The 25035-nt window shown below is 42.3% G+C and overlaps 1 protein-coding gene across 1 annotated transcript; it reads left to right on the top strand.

The window, feature by feature from the left end:
- The first annotated feature begins 316 nt into the window (after nucleotides 1–316).
- On the top strand, nucleotides 317–24592 carry LOC142765042 (uncharacterized). The gene is made up of 5 exons (XM_075865607.1): nucleotides 317–512; nucleotides 3650–3859; nucleotides 7495–7680; nucleotides 12780–12959; nucleotides 23644–24592. The coding sequence occupies exons 1-5, from the start codon at nucleotides 452–454 to the stop codon at nucleotides 24159–24161; spliced, it is 1155 nt and encodes a 384-aa protein (XP_075721722.1). The 5' UTR covers nucleotides 317–451; the 3' UTR covers nucleotides 24162–24592.
- Nucleotides 24593–25035: the final 443 nt, after the last annotated feature.

The raw sequence follows: 25035 nt of genomic DNA on the forward strand, positions 1-25035 counted from the left end.
CCGGAAAAAATAAATATCAATATTCTCTGCTCATTGATGACCATATGAAAATTAAACAATGAAAATGGAATCATTGTATTGGCAAGGCGAACACGTGCCTTTGAGCGGCAGTGCAGAAAGAATTATACATTGTACCTGTAAAGTAAATGACATTGCAAGGAAGTTAAAACGCAAAACAAGTTTGTTTGCTTTTAAATAGTGTTTTCTAAAATACTTGCGGGCCGTGGAAGCACTCCCTGAACAAATAATACACGGGCAATAGCTTCTTTTCTCATGCCGGAAACGTCATTTTTTATCCAGGCAAACGCACTATTGAAATGAAAGGAACATTGGAAGGTCGTTATGCAAGAAAACAGCCATGCAGCGACAGCACTTTGAATGCTACGAACAGTTTTAAAATACTTTCCTTTGGAAACGGCTCAACTCTTGGGCAAATCAGACATACTCCCCTATGGCAATGAGACCGCCCTACACCTGCCTTTTTCTTCTGGTGTTCATCTCTTATGTCTACGGTAGGTGATCATTGATGTAATTAGAAGAAATGGGCCTTGTCTCAAATGAGGGTTACTTATTTTCTGGAGAAATTCTAGATGGTAATTTCTTATTCTCGAAGTCAGTTTATTCTCTTTGTAAGACTATGATCCCAATTCTCCACTTTGCACTTTTTAGTGAGCGCGCCTAAAGAGAATGGTGGCCCTACCGCGGTAGTCTAGTGGCCAAGGTATTCGGCTGTTGACCGCAGATTGCGGAATCTAACCCGGGCTGCGGCGGCTGCATTTTTGATGGAGGTGAAAATGATGTAGGGCCTTGTATTCAGATTTGTGTGCACGTTAAAGAACCCCAGGTAATCGAAACTTTCAGAGACCTCCACGGCGTCTCTGATAATCGTATGGTGATTTCAGGACGTTAAACTCCTCATATCAATCAATTGAAGAGCATGGTGTGCTTAACAATATGGTGATGCCAAACCCCACACTTACGAAACTTCTGATTTGGATACACATTAGAAACGCGAAGTTGAAGGCTTCAATCATCCAGTGTAGGTTCAAGAAATAATGGAGGGCGCTTGAGCTTCACTTCGAGGAGTACAAGGCGAAAACGTAATCGAATCCTTCGTGAATCGCCTTCTCAATCGCTAGGCTAGCTTCGGTTTTCTGTGCAGGTCCTAACTGTGCTATAAAGCACTGAACAACTGTGTGCATAATTATTCTCGTTTGAAACTTTTCTAGAGTGCCTACAGTAATAATAGTTGTTAGGTGCCCAAAACGTATGCCATCAATCTTCCTTTTGCAAATCAGGGAAGAGCCACATGTCCGTAACTCAACTCGCAAACCAACGCGTCTGCTTATTTTGCTGATGCTTACGGAGTTGATGGAAAGTAAATGCCTGAGCGCTTTCTGACTGATGTGTCTGTGAAACATTCCCCGATTGTGCAAATGACAAATTTTGACGCTTTGCGTGATTATACGCTTCAGCCACGCAATATTACAGGCACATTCATACGTGTTTTTTTTTTTTCCTAAGCAATTGCAAGCAATTGCGTGGCTCGGTGGTAAAACACCTTTTTGCCACGAAGGCAGCCTACGTTCACTTCATACACGAACTCATCTGTTTTATTTTTATTTTATTTAAAATCTTCTCAAATTTTTCGTCACGGACAAGATGATGAGTTTTTGTTCACAACCACCAAAACCTACACCTGAATCTCTGCGGAACAGGCTGTTTCCCGCTATCGAGTTAAAATATTTATATTATCTAGTTCTCTCACCGCTGATTTTTCGCATTTGGTGTTTTAGTGCAGTTATTGTCGCCAGTTAGGCCGTGTTAACGCGATTCGGTTCACACCATGCTTAAATTACTGTGGCAGTCGCCATCCTTTTAACATGACTCTCAAGATACAGTTTCATTTAATGAGAAAAATCGAAGCGTTAACATTTACGAACAGATTTGTGCAGAGTTCGATCAAAGCCAGTATAGACAGTTGTTAAATCACTGGATTAAGTTCATACCTAACTTTATCTTGTGTAACTCAGTTCTGCGGCTAAATATAAGAATCAAGTATATTGTGTTGTTAAAATGAAGGTTCTTGAATCACTGTAGGCATCCATGCTTGTCAAATAACCGAAACGACCTCCAAATACCAGTGGGACGAAAATGTAAAGATGCGGTGTTTTTCCGCGAACTGATTTTGACAATGTAAATAACAATGCAATCACATTTTCTCTTGTGGTTGACACCTGTACCAAATAAAATAAAATATTTCAAGGGGTAGATAGACCACAAGTTTTATCTACAAATTGTTTCGCGAACAATTACAAGGGTAAAATAGTAGAGGTATTTAAATATACCTGGGTTTACCTATTGATCTGCGGGCAACTCTGGATCAGCGCACTTAAAAAAGTTTTTTTTTCTCAACCTTAGACAGAAACAGACGTTTGTTTCATGACATGCTTAAGCTAGATCACCTTGATATTATGCATGCGATTTATTTTGGCAGAATTACTCAGGTGCATACAAAATAAATGAGTCTGCACACTTAAGCGTATTTCACCATGTCTTTAACTAACACCTTTAGGCCCCACGATAACGGGTTTTGACAAACCAAAACAGCCATGTCACACCAAAACAATGTTTTCTCTTAAGGAAGGAAAATGTATATTCGAGGGGTCGTTTTTCTTTGTTAGGCGCAATATGAACGAGTAGTTCTCGACAATAATGGTGAGCAAAGTGTATACAGGGGACGTTATTAGAAGTGAAATGTAACTGCGAAGAAAGAAAAAAAGTGGAAGAATAGAAAACTTGCCATCGGTGGCGAGGGAACCTGCGAAGTAATGGGTCCGGTGCTCTACAACTGAGCTAAGGTTGCGATCATCCCTCCGTCCTCTCTATAGGGTAAACATGTGCGTTTGAACGTGAAAGCGTTAGTCAACACTACCTGTTGTCATTATGGTTAGTGTGCAGTATACTCCTTTTTACCGGCTTGGCATCACGAAATGCTTGATCCTTATAGGACACGGCAACTGACCAGTTATCTCTCGCATACCACTTCAAGGCATCAAGTCTGCCAGAACTAGACCCTCGCTATGATTGAGAAAACGTGTAAATAAAAAAGGTTCTTCTGTTTTGTTAGGTACAATATTATTCAAATCGAATGACAATAATGATAAGGAAAGTGTAGGGGACTTAATCAGTAATGATTGTAATGTAAATGTGAAAAAGGAAAAAAAATTGGAAGTCTACTTTTCTTTCTTCATTTCCTCAGAAGCCGTGCATGCTCATGTTGTTGCTTGTTCGTGTGTGTTAGCCATTCTTGAAAGCTGTTACTTGTTCTACAGCCTAGAAGCTCCTCTTGTTTCATGCATCAGCTGTTCTAAAAAATGAACTTTATTGAAACGCATCAAATTTTTTACCAGCTTGGAGCCACAAAATATCAGTAGCTACAGCCTACGTTGCATGCCATTCAGTGACATATGTAACATTTACAGAAACAGCTCTCTACAATACTTAAAAAAACATATCTTTTTATGAAGGACGTGCTAGCAAACGTCAATGTTTTGCTCAGGAACTGCAATATCCTTTAATTGCTGCTAAAGTTATGAAACCATGTGCCATTATGCGCAAAACATATCATCGAAACACATCTTTTCAGCATTGCCGAAATGGGGACCATCAAAGAAGCCACCAGTCTACCGGCCTACATACTGCATGACGCTACCATTTAATAACAACTGTAAACCGCTAGCGCCACTTTGGTACTACAATGCTAAGCTGAAAACCTGCGTGCCGATTAGTGCTGGATACCATGTCGAAGGAGCCAACAAGTTCGCGTCTTTCCGGAAATGCTCAGAAGTTTGTCACAGTGAGTTTTTTAAGCATTACGCTGCATGAAATATAGAGCATCCTTATTATTTCATAACGTGTACTGGTTCGCCGATGAATTACGGCAGAAGTTATCACTGTAGAAATGTTTAGGTAGTAAAAAAGTTCTAAAATGTCGTGGGCTTGCAAGTGCAAAAACTAACAAGGAAGACACCTTTCATTTTATTTTTCACGTTTTGTGTGTGTGCGTAAAGTACTTTTTAGAATACTGTTGTGTTCACCATGTGCTAAAAATTTTTTTTTGAAAAGTTACGCAATTTTGCGCACTTTCTTACTCTGCATTCAAACGACGGGGTTTTCGACTACCACAACAAATGAAATGTACCCTGTCTCACAATGACCTTTCCATTGCGACATTATTACCCCTCAGATACCTCCTTCACTACTAGCAAACTATCGAAATTTCCACGCTTCACTTGAGTAGAGCCCATTACCTGTACTGCAATGTGTACAGTGTTTGCATTGCGTAATAAAGAAATTCAAAGCAGTCGCACGCGCCTGTGAACTCCCAGTAATCAACGCAGCTGTCAGGCAAGTGTCACCACGTGATGAACACAGATTGAGTTGTTTTTTTATGTATTTCTTTATTATCGTCTTTTTTTGTTGCCCTTTGACCTCATTTTGCTTTTTAATCCTCACACCACTTGTTACCCTCACTTTCTCGTCCCACCCCTTGCTATGCTATACTGTACATGATATTATATGATGTTCTCCCCTAGTCTCTTTTTACTTCCTACATTTTGGCCTTTTTTTCCTGCTTTGTGCAATGCCGCTTAGGCTGCATCAGATAATTAGAAGGAATCTTATGGCATGCTTGATGCATATTAGTCACGAATTGATTAGTGCCACCACTATAACCACCACCAACCAATATAATATCAATTTTACGTGGTGCATGACTGACTCTCTCTCAATATAATATATATATATATATATATATATATATATATATATATATATATATATATATATATATATATATATATATATATATATATATATATATATATATATATATATATATATATATATATATATATATATATATATTCGTATAGGGAAGAAGCCGCACGTACGAAGTGATTTTATTGACGTTTCGGCCGTGGGTCCGGCCTTCATCAGAATTCTGATGAAGTCCGGACCCACGGCCGAAACGTCAATATATAAATATATATAATATATATATATATATATTCTCCCAGTGCTCGCTTGTGAGAAGTCTCCCACTGCTTCCCGTCTTCAGGAACTATTGCAAAGTATTTGCCACGAGTTGATTTTGGGTGGCCTGTTCTGGCAAATACACGATATATGGCCAAGATTGGGTTGGCCTGCACACCGCAGACCGCTGTAGCAGTACAATTTGGGGCAAATGCCTTGTGTCACGTTAAACTTTGTATATGTATGCATTTGTACATGGCACGTATCATAGAAGTTCAACCCGGATAAATTAGGGGGTGGGAGTGTCACTTTAAGAGAGAGATTTTGTCGGGAGAAGCCAACCGCTACCTTGACAAGACTGGTAGCTTTGCCATTCACTATCATTGAGTTCTGCGTGACTCGAGCCCCAATAAAGACAAAATCTGCCTTTATGTCGGGTTCTAACAGGTGAATGGTGCTCTGTCGTAGTCGACTGGTAGGGAAGAGAAAACTTACGACACGAAAAATCATTGAACAGTGCCTTGACGAAGTTTGTGGCTTCACATGTTGTTTTTTTTTAATAGAAAATGCGACTGAAGCCAACAATTGCTCAATAGCCTCTTTCAAGTTCATTGTAGCTTGCAGTAAATTTGCTTAAAGTACAGCAAAGTATTTTTGATACTCCATAGGAGAAGTACGCTGAAAAGTGAAAACAAAATATAAAAAATAATTTTCGGGGGTTTCGTCAGTCATAATCTCTATGTAAAGTTAAGATGGGGGCTCTAAAATTGACTCTTGGTTGTTTCGGCCACAAGTCCTGCTTAAAGGGGCACTAAAGTCAAATAACAATTTACGTCACGGTAAAAGCTCAGTGTACGACAACGTCCAAATTTACAATATCATCAACAGTAGTGCTTTACTTACCGAGAATTTAAGGTAAATGCAGAAGAATACATGCACCGCAGTAGGACATTCTCAAGATGATCCCGATGGCGTGAGACAAACCGCCTACAATTATTCACTGTAATCGACATATTTGCACTGAATAATGAACCTTCCGAGCATCAAGAGACGCAATAAAATGCTGCTTGTTCGTTTCTGTTTGATTCGTGGAAAAAATAACCGCCGGACTTTACTACGGGGAATGGCGCGCACAGTTCGAAAATTCATTTTTTGTGAGGTTAAACAGGACAGGTCATGCCATCTAGCGGGGCTGCGTTGAACCAATTACGCCTGCACTTTTGAAGTTCATTGCTGAAAATTCTTCAACGACTGTTGTAGCTGCCGTGATTTCCGCAACTTTCCCTACGCTGCTACTATAGTGCTGCCGCGCACAGCAACAGTGGCATCAGACGTTCCGTTGAGGCGGGTAGTCAGAAGTGCGCTAACCCAATGCGGACCACTAAAACGTGATTTTATTTCAAAATAAGCCTTAACTTGGCCCAAAAGTAACACTTTGAAGTTTCTGAAACACTATTTTTACAATCAACATTGACCTAATAGTTGCCTTTAGCATGCCTTCAATTTTGTACCCATATATTGCTCTTGTTTTTCACTGCCAGGGGTTTAAATAGAAATTTTTTGTCGGAAAGTGGGAGCTGGGCTACTTAATTTTGGGGGTTGGCAACACACTTGAAATGGTCATTTTTCTCCGTGTATGCCATGGTGACGAAAAAATCTCGGGGGGAGGAAGGGCGCGAGCTTGTTCTGTCACCCTCTGAATACGCCACTGACCCTGGCCCATCAAAATGCAACCAACGTTGCATGGAATCAAACCGGCACCCTCGAGCTTAGCCTCTTGAATAAACATCAGTTACCAATATTATAACCGTTGGATGTCTGAGTTAAGAGAGTGCTGAAAAAAGTTTTTTTATTTTCTAGTTTTCAGTAATTCCACAGTTAAATTGTCTAAAATTTAGCTTTAATGCATATTTCAAGGTATATGTTACAAATTCGAGGTGGGCCCTAGAAGCGAGCACCTTGCAACAAAACACATACTTGAGATCTACGTTACGTGTCTTGTGCCACCTCTTGGGCACGTATATACACTTCCTTAAAGAAATGTTACAGAGGATTACATTACGTCACTCAGGCGAGACCGAACCAAGAAGCGAGAGTTGTTGCACGTGCTTCGCTCTCTCCACCATCACCTACACAACATCTGGTTTTAGCATGAAATACCTTACGTGAGAAGGCACTAGATTTAAATTATGAAAGTTTACGGTCTCCGTGAGTTCTTGACAACCGGCATCAAAGGCGGCACGCATTTTGTTACTGCTTGCTCAGAGTTTTTCGGTATGTAATGAATTTGAGGCACTCAGAAGTAAATGATTAAGTTTTGATCACTGAAAAAACTCCAGAAATGTTCTGTACAAAAGTAATTCCGAATTTTCCGCCCACTGTTCAATCAAATTGATTCTGAGTATGATTACATTTTAGAGAAAACACTGATGTTAATCAGAAGTTGCATACTTTCAGCGCATTCTAAGGTCATCTTGAAGCAGTGCCTGACGCCACCCACCATCACTTCTGGTAGTGGTCTTAAATTCGCCTGGTACTTCGATGACCAAACGAAATTCTGCAAAATGTTCACGTTCTTTACGTGCAAGAATAGCAACAGCAACTTCTTTGCGAGTGAACTGAAGTGCGAGTCGGTATGCCTACGTAAGTATAAGTCTTATTATATCTTACGTTACAACAAATTTATGTAAGAAATGTGTGTATGTGTGTCTTTTCTAAAAGTTCCGTGTTTTTGCGCTAATTATTCATTTTAAATAATCACGAACCAACCTGCTCAAGCAACAGTTTTAGATATGTTGAAAGCTTTTCATTCATCAATATTTTAGGCATTGTATTAATTTGCCTCCAAAAATGTTTGAAGAAGAATAGAACACGCGACATCATAATTTTGCATAACTAAAAAAATGGCGAGTAAGCACATCGTCACGCATCAAATTTTATTAATGTGATATAATTGCATAGAGTGGCGAGAAAAAAATTTTTGGTTTGTTATTTATAAAAACCTGCGCCCTCTTTCTCGCTTTGGCTGGTTTCATGTTGAATACAAGCAAACTTGATATTGTTCAAGGAGCAACGCCTTCTGCATTACACTTATTTACTAATTCCGAACGTATACCAACTACAGTAACAGCTTCATTTTGAATATTCAGTGTATACTTCAAACAAAATGCACGAGTGTGCTAAAAAAATGCAGATAAGGAAGACACGTATACAGTACGCATGCTAATTTACAACTTCGTGACCAAATGAAAAAACAAGCCTTATGAAAGCAAACCTACATCAACATAAATCGCATCATCACTTGCCCTCGTCACGCATCCATCATGGCACTCATCAGAAAAACACTCCCTTGGGACTGTCCTTCTTTCCAACATGATCTTAAAATTATCAGGCGCGAACAATTCGGATGCAGTGACTGCAAAATATATGCTAAGAAAACTGAAACATTCCAACAATTATTTGTGTGTTTGCACTCGTGGAACTCTGCCCACTTTTTGTCATCTTTTCAGTATACGTCTTTTAGCTAATAAATCCTGATTGTTTACGCGCGATAATTTCATGATCATGTTGAAAGGAAACCCAGCGCTAAAGGGGTGTGTCCCTCACATCAGTGCCATGATGCAGGCGTAAGAAGAGCACTTGATATGCATAGTGATGGTATAAGCTTGCTTTAGCATTTCGTGATAAAGTTTGAAGTTTGGTGGCCTCACGTGTCTTTGCCCGTATTTTTTGCACCGCTATGAATTACCCAATAATTACTTTGGCGGCGTCTCTCTGCTAATTCTTAGCTAGCAAAGCTTGTAAATATTCTCGTTACGAGCCCTAAAGGCAGTCTGAAAGTTTTAACCAGGTAATCAATACGCCACTTATGCTGCCAGATGCATAGGTTCTCAAACTCGCTCGTGAGTCGACTCACTTGAAGTCATTTAGACTGAGATCCAGTCATGAGTCTGAGTCCGAGTGATTCTGAGTGAGTAATATTTTGGTGATTTTGAATCGGAGTGAGTCATAAGGGAAAATTAGGTTTGAAGAGTGAGTCAGAGCCTGAGCTTCATAATATTTGCCGACCTATGGGCATGTCAAGAAAGTGCGCGCAAAAAGAATTGGCAGAAGGAGACTAATTTGATTTGGAAGCGTAGAAAATGCACTACAGCCTAAAAGCCACCGTGCTTCAAGGAGAACTTTCCTTGGGCTACTTGGTACGTGGCACACAAAGAATGAAGTACCAAGTAGACGAATGCAAGAAGCTACACGGGCTAGTGCCTACTTGCAAACAACTCGCCTATGGAATTTTTAAATGACACAGTGGCACCTTCATTTTCATTGCGTGACTGAACAGTAACCACAGCTTGAGAGTGGAATAATAAATGCCTTTATTATCGACAAAAAAAATTAAAAAATGACGAAAAAAATTGTCAAAAGCTACATAGATCAGACTGTATCATTGTTTTTTATTCAAAATATTTCCTATGTTTAGAAATATCAGATGCCCGAAACTGTCTGTTAATTGAACTATCCGACTATAACAAGTCCGAGCAACTAACAGCCATTTCACATGCTGGGTCAGTTAATCACTAAGCTAATGGACAACCATAAAAAAGCTAAATAAATAAAAACTTTGTCAATTAAGCGTCCGCGCTGCTTTTGGCATAATTCGCCCGAAAATGTATCTTTGGTTTGCGTCAGAGAATACCATGTATAAAAATGAAAGAAAAAATGTATCGCCTTTCACGGAACATATAGGGGAAAGTTTAAAAGTATTGATGTACTTAAAAGAAGCTGGCCCATATCACCATAAGGAAATACAAATGCATTTACACAATGGTCCTCTGCTGAAGCAAATATGGTGTTCTTGCACTGCACAGGTCTGCATTGGGAATCAGTGCTTCTACACTTTTGAGCCGACAGAAAATCGCGCGTGAAGGCGACAAAGGTGGTGCTCAACTTCCAGAAAGCAACAAACTTGCACTGGCGATTATAAACTTACTGTGCTAAGGTGACTGTGAAGTGAGACTTTATTTGCGTGCTTCCTCTTCTGTCACCCCTTCTCGATTTTTCAAACTGCCCGACAGCTTTCCCAAGTGTAGTGTAGCCACTTCTCTTAGGCTAGTTAACATCCCTATCTCTCCTTCCCCTCCTGTTTTTTTCTTTTCTTCCACATTGAATTTATCTGATCAAAACTCGATGACTGGGCTTTCGCAATACAGCGTGAGTCCCAAACTTTCATGAGCTAGTGGAAAGCATTCACAAGAATTCGATGCTATACGAAGCACGATTGAGGAAGGTTGATATGTCACTTTCAAATCAGAACAACGTTAGGAGGCGGACGCAAATTTTACCGTACATGACTTCCATGTTATGATTATCATGTTTGGACATGTCATATACCTTAGCCGTCTATTGACGTCACCTGATACCGAATTTGGTATATGTGGAGCTAGCTAAACGACCGTGAGCATGCTAAGAGCGTATATTATAGTCATGTTTTACAAGGCACGTATGCGATAGTTATCATGCTTGCACGTGTCATTTATTTTCGTCGTCCTTGCACGTAACGTGATACGAAATTTTCTACATGTGCAGCTAGTGAAACGGCCGCGAGCGCCCTAAGAGCGTTGTGAATAATCATGTTTTTGTGACACGCATGTCATGATTATTCTGTTTGGACGTCGTTCGTTCGCTTCACGTAATACCAACTTTGGCATATGTGAAGCTAGCACAACGACCGTGAGCGTGTCATGGGCATGGTGTGTTGTCACCTTCTTACATGACACGCTTGACATGATTAGCTTGTTTGTACCAGTCGTATACTTTCCTCATCCTTTGACGTCACGTAATGTTGAATTTGTGATACGTGAAGCTAGCAAAACGACCACGAGCGCACTGTGAGCGCAGCATGTCGTCACCTTTTACATGACAAGCCTGCCACAATCATCATGTTTGAACGTGTCATTTACCTTCATCGTCCGTTCGCGTCACGTAATATGAAATTTTGTGTATGTGAAGCTAGCGAAACGACCACGAATGCACCATGATCGTGGCATGTAGTCATCACTTACATGAGACGCATGTCGTGATTTCCACGTTAGGGTCTGTCACTTATGCTCGCACTGCGATCATATCATACCATACCAGTTTTGCAATATGCCTTATGAATAAAACCACCGCAAGAACACCAAGACCATGAAATATAAATCACGACATTCAAGACATGCATATCATGATTTCATTCGTCATGACTAAAGTTAATTATACTCGTCATACTAATATGTTATTCCATACCAATTTCTGTATCGCTACCATTATCAAAACGACCAAGATAGATAGATAGATAGATAGATAGATAGATAGATAGATAGATAGATAGATAGATAGATAGATAGATAGATAGTTAGATAGATAGATAGTTAGATAGATAGATAGATAGATAGATAGATAGATAGATAGATAGATAGATAGATAGATAGATAGATAGATAGATAGATAGATAGATAGATAGATAGATAGATAGATAGATAGATAGATAGATAGATAGATAGATAGATAGATAGATAGATAGATACTTCGTACAAATGGTCAACCAGCAAAAGCTGAAGCGTTCGGCTCCGATGTGGCACTGAAGCCTTTCACAATTATTGGTGGCATGTTCGTCACACGTTCATGTTGGGGCTAGCACAGTGTTTATTTCACGTGCCACATTGCGCCTCGCATGATTACGATCATGAAAGAGTGTATTGAGCGGTTAAACCCATTTCGGAATGCGTTAATCACAGAGGGTGTTCTGAAACCAGAGGCGGTCACAGACGTCGCAGCTGAATCCGAAGTGCCACTGGGGACACTCGCGCCGAAACACGCTTACGCCATTGTCACATTGATGCCACAGCGTCCAATTGTTGCAAGCGTTTCACATTTCCAGCTAACTCCCAAAGCAGATACCCAAGCACGCCCGCGTGCTTGGGTACGACGCTGCTAACGGTGTAACTGATAACACAGCCAATAAAGACCGCACATGTCACCGCTGCCGTATAGAATTCATTTCTCCTAGTTCTATACAGCTTTCGCTGTAAAAGAGATGTGACCTGTCAGTGCCATTTGAAAGACACGTTTCTTGAAGGCTCAGTCTGAATGACGTTCAAAACTGTACCATGTCTGCTCTGTGGTACAGTTTTGAAGGCAATTCACAGTGAGCGTTAAAGAAAGACATCGAAACTAATCCGCAGAACAAAGGAAATGTTGACGTCGATTCTGAAGCATGGACTTTGTGTTCTACGATTATTTTTTAACTCGCGGTGAATGAAATTGGATGCTTGACAGAAAAATGCTTGAGAGCAGTGACGCCTCTGTAGGCCAGGAGCGCATCTTCAAAAAAACTGTATTTAGAAAATGTGACGAAGACAGTCATTTGCTGGCTGGAGCCATAACGAAATGTCTGCGGGCCACATAGAACCCGCATGCCGCGTACTTTAAACCCATGCTGTGGAAGGGTAACCTTGCGTGCTGTTAACGTAAATGGCACTTATAAAAGTTAGTCCCTCATACCTGGCCTCCAACTAAAGTATTCACCTTCACATTTTAAAAGAAAGTTTTGTATGGTCTCCAAGATTTCCTTTCATTGTTTCTGTTGTGTGATATATGGAACCTTTTAAATGAAAGGACTTTTCTCAAACGCTCATAAGTTTTTTTTTCAAATTCAGGACATTTTGGCAAAGTGCGTCTCATCATTGTTTTTTTTTAATTTCTAGCGAGAATGAAGCCAGCACCTCACTGCAGTGCCGATCCTATTAAAGATGTCTGCCTTTTCCAAAGGAAACACTATTACTTTAATTTTAGAAATAATACATGTATGGAATTTCCGAAGAAAGGTTGTGGAAAAGGACCTAACAGTTTCACCTCAATGGTAAAGTGCATGGACCGATGCAGTTGTAAGTGTTCATTTTTTAAATATTTGAAACTTTTTGTGGCATTGTATGAAACATGATTCATTATTTATAGCCTATTCACTCTCTAGTCAAGATCAAAAACTAGAGACAGATGTTCAAGAGGAGTGAAAGGCTTTAATTTATGAGATTTATTGTTCCTTGAGCTTGCATCTGATGAAATGGTTTGTCTTGGTCAGGGATGCAGCTTATATTTCAGCTAAATTCTTCACTCAGCTATATCTTAGCATTTACCCTCGTGGTCGACTGACCATTTGATAAGTGATACGGGACTGAAGTTTTTTTCTGAAGCAGCATGGCTATACAAGACTCATATGGTGTAATTATTGTTTCTGTTCGACGTTATGTTTTGGCAAGTGAGCGCATCTTCGTATTCAATAACTCCCCCCTACAACAAAGATATATAGTTCTGAAGGGGCCCACATATTACGCTGTTGGACAGTCTGAGAAGCGTCTGCTGATGGTGCATATAGAAACTAATAAATGTGGCCTTTTGTTCTATAACTGCTAAACATCACGCTAGGATTCCTCTTGCACTTCTTCTAAATGCCTTCGCTGATCTAGCCACCAGTGAAAAGAATGAACATAACAAAATTTCGCGAAGATGGCTTATTCAAACAAATTTCCAACTCCTGAAAGAGTACTTGAATGTGTTACGACAGTAAAACTCTGGTTATACGCTCACGGTTCATTGTATTTTTGGGGTGGAACAAATTTTCCAGTGGTCCTGGTGAAGGCCCATCGGCTTGTATTGTAGGGGAGAACAAATGTGGCTGACCGATTTTCGCACCACAAGCTTTGATACAAACGCACGCTACGACACAGGTACAAACATTGGCTGCTAGTGCTTCCGTAGAAGACGTGACAATCATATGCGCGGGCGAAGGAATCGAAGCGCGGAGATGCGCGACGCAGCACCACTTTTGCAGTGGCTTGGCCTGCGGCGTGTCGTAGTCTCCGAGATAAGGCACGCGAATGCTGGAGGACATTGTGCGCCTTCGTCTGCCTTCGCGTTTAGATTACAGTAGGCGCTGGTGTCACACATTTTTTTTTAATTTGTTTTGCACATATACTCATTTTGCCCTGTGAGAAGCCGCGTAGATGTCCTGTGTTTACTGCACCTGCCACGTCGATGTAAGCTATGCCCCCGCAGTAACATCTAAGACAGGTGGACATGGACCGAAAGAGGAAGCAGATGGTCCCGTCGACCACACTCGCCAACTCTCGGATTTGCACAGTACACTCCCGAATTTAGTAGTAAAGCCCAGGATTCGTAATTTTTTTAAAAACATCCCCCCCCCTACCACCGCAATAGGATTGGTACAAAAAATAACAGCCTTTCTACCTTGCTGGCCTTTCATCTATCGTGTGGAAAGCGCTCCTTAGGTCGCATATGCCGCATTACTCATGATGTAATGCTAAAAGTTTTGCTAAGACTATTACGGTTGGACTATCTCTCACGGTCCACACCACATCTGGTTCATTACGCAGGTGCAATGTGTTTATCAGTGGAAGTACGATCTTTACGTTCAAAACATTTAATGGTAATCACTCAGCGCAGCTCACGCCCTAAAAAACGACTGACGAAAGCGTCCTTCCTTCCGCCCTAAAAAAAAAAAAAAAACAGACGGAAACGTGGGACCGCTTTATTCTGTAACTTACGCTTATGTTTACTGGGGATATCAATTTCAGATGATACGTATATTTTTGGTAACACCACGAGATTTGCATCACAGAGGTTTTATGGTGTTTGCCGTGCTCGAAAAGCGCGAAGACTGAAAAATTCACTTTTTCTTTGGTTTCATGCAGGTTCTGTGTGGCTACGCAATCATTATTTACAACTGCAGGGCTTCTTAGCTAAGTTTAGAGAACACCAATCAGGACTCGAAGTTTCATTGACGCTGTCACTATTAAAACGTATCGTTGCCAATTATTGGATATTCATTACAATGGGGGTGACAGCCAATGAGGTTGAGAAATGTGCGTGTTTTACTTAAAAATTAGGGGTAATATTTTGACGGCTCACACATCCCATCAAGTATTTGGGTGCTTCAAATATTTACCCCATACAAAGTGGAAACTGGTTCTTCTACCAGGCCAACCTGCCTGTCTCTTTCATTTCAATAATTCTCTCTCTGCGTCACGTGAACGCTACACAAATTAGAATTAAATAATTGTTTCGTAAAACACTTGCTCACCTTATGATGACAGTCTTAACAAACCCACTTGAGAAGTCGTATTCATAACAACAACAGAGTCCAACCTAAAGTGACACTTGTAATGCATTATATGGCAAGAGCGTACCTGCTAAACGATGGCCTATAATTATTGCTAACACACTTAACCCCGTTTAACTTTAAATCTTCAATGCCAGAGTCTTTGTGTCACATTGGCATTGATGAATCGGTAAAAAGAAAAAAAAACTTCCCTACTAGGAGATAATAGGGTACTAATGAGGGTTAGAAATTGTAGCTCAGTGAATTCTAATCAAAGATAGGTTAATATATTTTGAGCGGTTAAAAACAGCAGGAGCACCATGCATGCAGCTAAGTGTTACCAAATATTTTCAAAGGTCATTCCTTTTCATCCAAAAGACAGAGGTACAATTTTACCGAGGTTTACTAGAGTAATAAAGTAAACTGTTATCACTTTAGCTGCAATAATTCATGAATAACTTACACGTTTTGTTCTGGTGAAATTCAATGCTCGTTTTGCGAGGGAACGCAACGTGCTACGCGCAATTCTAAACAAACTGATGACACGTTTTCGGAAGAGAAGATCCTCCGAACGTAGCTTTATGCATTGCAGGACAGCAAAGCGATGCTGGCATTTTTGGCGTGTTTTTAAGGTCAGTCGGACTATGTGACCGCTTATAAGCGTGCAATTGAAAGGCAGACATGAATCCTGATGATGCTCTCTTACTTCCCCTTTCTTTCCTTTACCAACTCAACCCCTTTCCCCAGTTCAGGGTAGAGAATCGGACGCACGTCTGGTTGAACTCTCTGCCTTGCTTGCTTGCTTGTTCCCATATGCTTTGGCTCGTATCCACTATAGGGATTGGCCATTAAATCTCATTTTGCTGAAAAAAATATTTAGTCAGTCTTCTAAAAAGTATTACAGTAAATTATCGTAAGGTTACTTACGAATGAAGTAGATAGATGCCTAATAATTGAAATAAGTAATTTTTTTGTCTTCTACTCCTCCTCTATATACGAAGTGAAAACAACCACAAAAATTACAATTCATTTAAATGCAAATCTCTTCTGTAAAAATGAATCGAAATGGCCTGTTAAGATCGGTGAAGCAAAGCTGTTTTATAGTGAGCAAAATATTTAAATTTTCTTTCTCATCACAGTGCTACGCTCCTGTGCACCATGAAAACTGTAAGGCCATAAATTCGCTTTCTTTATATTGCTACATTCATTTTGACTTACGATACCTGGAATTACGAAGTAGTCACTCGTTTCTTCTGTTGGCCTCAGACAACTGACCCTACATGACATTTATACAACGTACGGTGATTCTCTGCACATGTAGAATGTCAGGTCCACCACACTTAGCACCTCCGCCGCAGCCTTTGTCATCCCAGACGTGTATATCGCTCGACGATTCAAAGTGGACCATAAAACCCCATCAACTGCCGCAGAGCTTTTCGCTATCCTGGAGGCAATAAGATATATTTCCGGAGAGTTACTTTGAGCCTTGATGGTTTTCTGTGATGCCAAACCCGCTTTGCAAACCATTAATTACATTATAAAGCAAAGTCCGTATTACATCCTGGCCATAGAAATTGCAGAACTTATTCAAGTTGCTTAAACAAATGGCCATCTTATCACTTTCTAGTGGACTTCCGCGCATCGCGGCGTGATGCGAAACGAAAAGGCAGATGCTGAAGCTAAAAATGCCTTAGGCAGTGTCTAAGAATCACGCATAGCATTTTCACAAGCTGGCACGAATGCCCTGCTTCGGTGCGTGATGCGCCGCTACACACTTCAGCACAGGACCAAATCGGAACGGTGACACCGGCAACTTCACAAACGGGACTCGGAAATGAGGTTCCGAATGCCCCCTAAATTGAAACGGCAACGCGCAAGTACGATCCACCGCATTCGTCTTGGTGTGGCGTACACAAGACGTTACGCACATATCATCGGTCGCAGTGTCACCGGTCCTAATTGTGAACACTGTGATGTGCCAGAAACACTTGAGCACATATTTTGTGTCTGCCCAGCATACGCACGTGAAAGACAAACACTGATTTCTTCTCCTGAACTATATCTCAGTAGGTCATTAACTGATGAGACCATGTTGGGCCCTTGGCCAGACACAAATGGTGCAACTGTGGTCATAAGAGCAGTTATAGTCTTTTTGGAAGCAACTGACTATATGCGCGGCTATAAATTTTTAATAGCTAGAAAGAATTACATATAATCACCTCTCAGTCTCACCATCGTCATCCAATAGTCTTTTTCTCCCCTTTCCTCTCCTCCCAGTGTAGAATAGCAGGCTACATCAAGCTATCGCTCAGGCGAACCCCTCTGCCTTTCTGTAAATAAACCTCTCTCTCACATTGCCTGGGGCGATGCGCGCATGTTCCTGACGCAGCGTTCGAAATGCTGTCTGCGTTCAGTCTCGTATTAGAACACGACTTCTTATTACTCTTCTTTGAAAAATATGCTTCACCCTATCCCAGGAAAATGTTCTTTAGCTTCGGTGCCTCAGGCTTGGGATACTGCCACAGGGATGGCTTTGATGTCGTGTGTAATTTCATTAAAACTACTCAATGAGTACCATTTTTATCTAGTATTTTACATTTTTCTTCATATCAACTAGGTCAAACCTAACAAAGTTTTCAAAATTGTTCCCTTCAGGTTAATACGACAGTCTGAAATACCAGCGCAAAAGCATAATACTTAGAGTTTAAATTGAGCGTATTACTTATTATTTCCATTACATTTCTTTGATATTTTTATTCATCTACCACACCTAAAGTAACCATTATTAGTCTCAAAGTCACATTTTTGGCCAATCCCCCAAAGTGGGTGGGTGCCATTTATTGAGAAACAAACAAACAAAGCATGGTCTCCGATCAACCGGTCATGCTGCTACAATTGGATTGAAATTCATTTCATTGTCAGCCTCATTGAGCCAGCGTCTCTTCCCTCCCGTAACACATTTGGTGTAGGTGGAACGCTACCCGTCCTCACCGCGATGCTTCGCAGTGGCTGCACTGTTCAGCCTACAGCCATGGCTTCTGAAGACAATAACCCGTGACCGGCTTCAGCTGGGGTGCCAGCCACTACATGCCTTACTATTTGCCACTCACGGGACCCCGGTGCATCCTCCGCGCAACCTGACGTTGACGTCGTCTACTGGCTCCGCATATACGAGTGTGTTAGCCAGACGCACCGAATGGACCCTACCATCATGCTCACCAACGTAATAGTTTACTTGGATGGCAACCCGCGTGTATGGCTCGACGCTCATGAGACCAAGCTCACCAGCTAAGACATCTTCAAGGAACTACTACGTGACATCTTTGTGGACCCGTCTGATCGCGAAATGGCCACGCGACAAGAACTCACCACCCGCGTGCAGTGATCAACCGAGTCGTATGTGTCGTACTTACAGGACGTGCTCACATTCTGCCGGAAAGTGCACGAGCAAATGACCGAGAGTGACAACGTGGGCCACATACTTAAGGACATTGTGGGTGATGCTATCAACGTGCTTGTGTACATCAATGTCCCGACCTTCAATCCCATAATTAAGGAATGCCACCGCTTCTAAATGGAAAATAGTCACTGAACTCTGCATCAATTTTTGTGGCTCTCGAACACGGCTGTCACGTCAAAATGCACTGATCTCGGTTCCACACCACTCTTGCACAAGATTATGACACATTTAGTTCAGCACGAGCTTGGGTCGGCAAGTCCGGTACCAGTTCAGTTCCGGGCAAGTCCGGTGCCAGGGCACCGTCCAACCACCTCTAGCGGCCTGTATTATTTTAGGAGACGTGCGGCGAGAAATTACAAACATCGGTTTTCCTGTCACCTGCTCCGTCTCTCAACCCGGATCCAGACCGATTCTAATGAAGGCACCATACCATGGCCCATATTTTCTGCCCAGCTTCCGTTATCCAACGGAATGAAGAACTGCAGACAACAAGCCGTCTGCTTCCACTGTTACCACATTGGTCATGCCTCCCGCTACCCTAGCAGCACTTGTACCCCCCCCCCCCCATCGGAATCAAATTTCCTCTTGTCCTTGCGCATACGCAGACCCTCGTCGGTATTCGCCCAGCCGTGACTATCCTGCTTCCGACGCACCTAACAGCCGCTTCACCACTCAATAACTGGCTGCCATGTTGCTGTTTTATTACTTACAGTGCTAAAAAACTACCCTCACGCCTTCATCTACGAGATGAATTTTTTATCGACGCATTCTGCCCTAATCGACTGTTCCACCAGCACTCTCTCTCTCCAGAACTCCCTATTCTTTCAGATTCTCACCCGAACTCGCGAGCAGCCTCTCTACCAGAAACTTCAGTTGAGTACCACCCAAAGCCCTCACAATAAATGAATTGGCAACACCTTCCCCATTCATGGCGGTGATTATTTGTCATGCCTATTCATATTGTTTTCCTGGCGCGCGTCATAAATGCGCCGCTTTCAACCGTAAGCATGGCCTCAAACCGGACATATTTCCTTATTGCCGATTTCGGTTTCACGAGAAAATACTACCACAAGGACTCTCGGTCGCCATGCCGCGACCCATAGTCGACGACCACGTCACTACTGTTGCGTGAGACGCCTGCTCTGATCTTGCATATTTACCGCAGGATGCGACATCGCTCGAGGCAGCCTTACGTTCCATGTTTCTCCCAGAACTAAACATGGGCAACCAGATGCACTATGCCGCCTTTGGTCTTCCTACCATGATATATTCGACATCGACAGCCGTGCACTCGGCCAGACTCCACACGAAAAGAACCGCATTAACATTGGTGATTTTCTTCCCATTCACCGCAGACCATACTGGGTATCTGCCACAGAGCATAAAGTAATTCAACAAGCAGCCAACAAAATCCTAGCCAAAGTGATTATTGAACGCTCCTCGAGTCATTGGGCATCTACCACTGTACTCATTAAAAAGAAACATGACACTTGGCGCTTGTGCACTGATTTCTATTATCTTGATCAAATCACAAAAATGAGCGTTTACCCTTTCACCTGCATTGATGACTCCCTCGACTGTCTCTACGGTGCACGATACTGTTCTTCAATGGACCTACGTTCTGGCTCTTGGCTCTACGGTGCGCGGTACTGTTCTTCAATGGACCTACGTTCTGGCTCTTGGCAGATTGTGGTGGACGGAAAAGACCAAGAAAAGACTGCGTTTGTAACTCCCGAGAGCCTATATCAATTCAAGGTAATGCCGTTTGGCCTATGCAACACCCCAGCCATGTTGCAGTGTATGTTGGACTCGCTGTTACAAGGGTTCAAGTGTTCAACATGCCTGAGCTACCTGGACGACATCCTTGTATATAGCTTACATTTGAAACCCACCTTCAGCGTTTGTCAGCTGTTATCAACATCTTCCACATGACTGGCTTCCAGTGAAACTTGTCAAAGTGTCGCTTCAGCCGCTGGCAGAGAACGGTGTTGGTCCACCTTTTCGACGAATCTGGTGTGCAGCGATTCATGCAGTTACGAGTTTTCCTGTACCACAGTCCGCAAAGGACGTCCGGAGTAATGTGGCACTTTGTTCCTTTATTAGAAGGTTGGTGAAAGATTTTGCAACAATCGCTCGACCACCCATTGGCATTTTGAAGAAAGGCTTGACTTTCACGTCGTGTTCTGCTCAAGCTGCCGCTTTTTTCACCTCATCACTCTCCTGACGACTCCACTTATATTGGTACACTTCGTACTATCTGCTCCCACAGAATTCCAAACCGATGCGAGTGGTCACGGGATTAGAGCCATCCTAGCCCAATGCCAGTGGGTACACGAGCGAGTGAGTTAACGTCTATGGTAGCCGCCTTCTCACAGCTGCCGAGTGCAACCATATTTTTACCGAGCGTGAATGTTTTGCTCATGTTTGGGTAGTCTCGAAGTATTGACCATAATTACATGGCACGAAATTTTCCGCAGTAACAGACCACCATGCGCTGTGTTCGCTTTCGTCACAGCAGCTTGGGTGCTGGGATCTGTGTCTGCAATAATAAAGCTAGGCAGTCACGTACAGGTCGGGACACTTACATCAGGACGCAGACTGCTTGTCTCGCTACCAGTCGATTATTCGAGTACCATCCCGCACAGCGACACTGACACTTACGTTTTTTTTTTTTGTTTCGCGAATGACCCGCGTCAGCGACGAGTAATGGCATGATGCGTCTTTGCGTGCTATAATCGAATGTCTCAAACCACCATTTTCAGACAGGCCCATCGCTCATTCGTCCTCCATGATGGCTTACTATACCATCAATTCTTCTACCCATGTATATCAGCCCAGCTGCTCGTCATTCTGAAACACCTTCACTGGGCAGTCCTCCACGAACTTTCGCATCTTCCCACTGTCGGTCACCTTGGTGTGTCACGCACTTATTACCAGATTCACCTACGCTTCTTTTGGCCAAGTCCTTCACGCTCAGTCAGAACATACGTTGCGGCTTGTGAGAAATGACCACGCCGCAAAACAGCATGGACGCTTCCCGCCGGATACCTTCAACCACTTGACATTTCGTCAGTACCTTTCTTCTGCGTTGGTTTAGCAGTACTTGACCTTTTTTTGTATTCCTCTGACAAAGAGTGGATAGATAGCTATGGCCACAGACTACGCAACACGCTACACCATCACACAAGCTTTTCCAAGAAGCAGTGCCACTGATGCCGCTTACTTTCTCCCTCACGACGTGATTTTGCAACATGAAACTTCACGCCAGCTGTTAACAGACCATGGTCGCACCCTACTATCGGAAGTCATGGCCGATATTCTACAGTCATGTGAAAAGAGGCACAAGCTCACTACACGTACCTCCCGCAGACACATGGAGCCACTAAGCGTCTGAATCAAACACTTAAAGGCATGCTAGCGAAGTATGTTTTTCCGAAACACTCTGACTGGGACCCTGCTTTGCTATACGGCACAGTTGCCCACAATTCTTCTTGTCATTACACTGCGGCTTACTCTCCAATTTTTGTTGTTCGACCGAGAATCTAGCTGCCACTAGATACAGTCATCCTGCCTACCACGGCACCGACCAGTGATTATGCCCTTGATGTCATCACTCGGGCTGCCCATGCAAGTAAAATCACCCACACTCGCCTTCTGGCCTCTCAAGAGAACAGCAGCGTTTGTACAATCAATGGCACCGCGACGTGCACGTTTCACCCGGTTCATGGTCCTGCTGTGGTCCACGACCCATCAAGTCGACTTGTCGGAGAAGCTGCTTTGCTGCTGCACAGGTCCATACCAAGTGATTGATGAGGGTACTCCTGTTACTCCTTCAACAGCCCCAATGACCACCGCTATCGTACATGTGGCATGCTTGAAGCCTCACCACTCTCCCGGTAACATTGACATGTCGATGCGCCTAGACGGTGCTTCTACCACTGATGATTATGCTACACGCATGCTGATATTGTCCGAGATGATGCGCGTGTGTGCCTGACGAAAATGACGCAGTGCTGTCTCTGCGCAGTTGGTGGTCAAGCATTCACGCCACTACTGCAAATTTGAAGTGTATCGTCAGCCTCGTTGACTCAGCGTATCTTCTCTTCTGTAACAACACGCTTTTTTGTAAGAGTCGCTAAATATTCCACAAGGTTATTTTTAGTAACGTTAGTTTTCACCTAGATATGACTTGAAATACATTGTGTACATAAATGTGCAAGCAATTTGAGTACTCACCACTGCGAAAAATAAAGAAATGAACTATTTCTGTGTGCTGTACTTTCGTCTCAAAGTATCCCAATGCAAAACATTGAGGAAATATGAAAATTTTAACAGGCCATCTCCTTCTTTCAAACGCAACGCCTAGAAGAATTAACAAGAAAGTTACGAAAATGTGAAATTGTATTTAAGGAAGGAAGGCTTGCTCCCACGAACCGTAGTAACAAGCCCTAATTACCATGCGGGAACCAAATGTAATTAGCGAAGCTTTGTAAAGGTCACAATAGTAACAAAGCTTTGCTATCACTTACTTTACAGTAGGTTTGAAAATGAGAATTCACCCGGCGAAAGTATAATTAGTGTTGCCACTTCGTACTGACTGCAACACTCTGCCATGTGTCGACAGTGATATTTACAATTGCTTCAATAATCCCAAGCTTTTTTTTTCGTACAATACCCATAGCTTACTGCGTTAGATACAACCTTTCGATAACTTTATCAGAAATGAAGCAAAAATACATTTTTAGACCTGGGTGGCTAGAAATGTCAGGTAATAAAGCGTTTCTTTGGCTTTCTCGATTTTATTATGGTTTGTGTTTCACGTTACTTATGTGTAAGGAAATTCCTTTCCTTTTTTTTCTTATATTTTCCACGAACTCAAATAAAATTGAATCATTTGTTTCTATACCACTCAGAAAAATAGGCTGGGTTTAAAAGAATAACCTTGAATCTCATTTTTTACTTCAAAACAATATGCATTTACTTTTGTTTTCAGATAACCAATCTACGACGGCCTGTCTTAACTGTGCACCGCAGCACCCAAATGAGCTGCCACCTTTTGGAAAACCCACTGAGCCGAATATTTCAGAGCCAGTTACTCCACCCATCCCATCAGTCCCGTCCAGCCCGCTGAACCCACAAGTACCCCAGGGCACACCCAGCGTAATCGTTTCACCTGGTAATCAAACCCTACCTAGTAGACCTACAACGCCAGGGAAACCTAGCTCTACTTTTCCTGTTAGTGTAGCACGACCCAACCCCCATGTGCCATCGAGCCAACAAATTCCCGCTGGAGGGCCAGTCTCATCTGGTATCCCCATTTCACAGACTACAAACAGCTCAACTTTCCCTGGTGGTCCAGTAAGACCAATATCATCTGTGCAATCTAACCAGCCGACACACAACCCCATAGGCGGACCTGTCAGACCTGGCAAAGCCACTTCACCCAAACTCAACAGCCGAGCCAGTCGACCAAAACCAGCAGCCTTTCCACTGAGGGCTGGTTTTCACTGAGAATCATGTCGTAAACTGCGCTAATAGATAAACCTTTATCTTCGAAATGGTGCTGTGTTTGCACAAACAAGGACTATAAACACGAAAGAGGAAGTTGAAGGTAACTTCTCGCTTGTGTGAGCACTCCACATTTTCGAAGGTATACGACAATGTTATCACACCCAGTTTGCTTGCCAAGGTCAGCACGCGAAGCCTGCCCCGCTCTGTAAAAACCAGGTACAGATGATTTTTCTAACTTTCCCGGTGCAGGTGTCTAACTCACCCCAGCGCTAGAAGCAGCACTCCTACTCATGACAGGCCATCACAAGCCAAACATGGCTGCTTGTGCTGCTTCTCCGTTATTGCACAAGAACACCTGATACACTTTAACTTTCTACCAACATTCCTCACAAATATTTTTTATGAAATAAACTCACTGATTCTGTAAATAATGTCGTAAAGTATGATGTAACTTCACACGGCCCGAGTCTTCGCATTGTAGTGGCTACGGTCACTGAACGTGTAAAGGAGCCAGCATTTTCAAGTCCAGCGTGTTTGCAAAAGCCACAAGAAAAAAGAACGTGTTGTAAAGATTCCTTAGATTCATTGCGTATTTCACAGTCTAAACGATATGAGAAGTATATATAGGGGCGGCGTTAATGTTGATTTTACGACTGCTGATAAACCGGCTAATATTTGTCCCAGAAAAAGAATGACAAAATAGTAGGGGAGGAGTGAACCTATACTTGGTATCGTCAACCCCACCACTATAATCACTATAATCACTGAATTTAATCCAGTTGTATTTTGTATGGTCCCTCTTACCTGCGGGCGCCTCTACACAGAATCGACGTGCCCCTGTGCATGGGTACGTACAAACTAACAGCAAAGAAAA

The sequence above is a fragment of the Rhipicephalus microplus genome, chromosome 6 (genome assembly GCF_043290135.1).
Source record: "Rhipicephalus microplus isolate Deutch F79 chromosome 6, USDA_Rmic, whole genome shotgun sequence".
NCBI classification, from domain to species: domain Eukaryota; kingdom Metazoa; phylum Arthropoda; class Arachnida; order Ixodida; family Ixodidae; genus Rhipicephalus; species Rhipicephalus microplus.

What these genes read in the sequence shown, in the direction of transcription:
- LOC142765042 (XM_075865607.1), top strand. Translation starts at nt 452, where the DNA reads ATGGCAATGAGACCGCCCTACACCTGCCTTTTTCTTCTGGTGTTCATC. An exon ending in GTTCATCTCTTATGTCTACG is followed by an intron (nt 513 to 3,649) that starts GTAGGTGATCAT and finishes ACATCTTTTCAG; the next exon opens with CATTGCCGAAATGGGGACCA. An exon ending in GTGCGAGTCGGTATGCCTAC is followed by an intron (nt 7,681 to 12,779) that starts GTAAGTATAAGT and finishes TTTAATTTCTAG; the next exon opens with CGAGAATGAAGCCAGCACCT.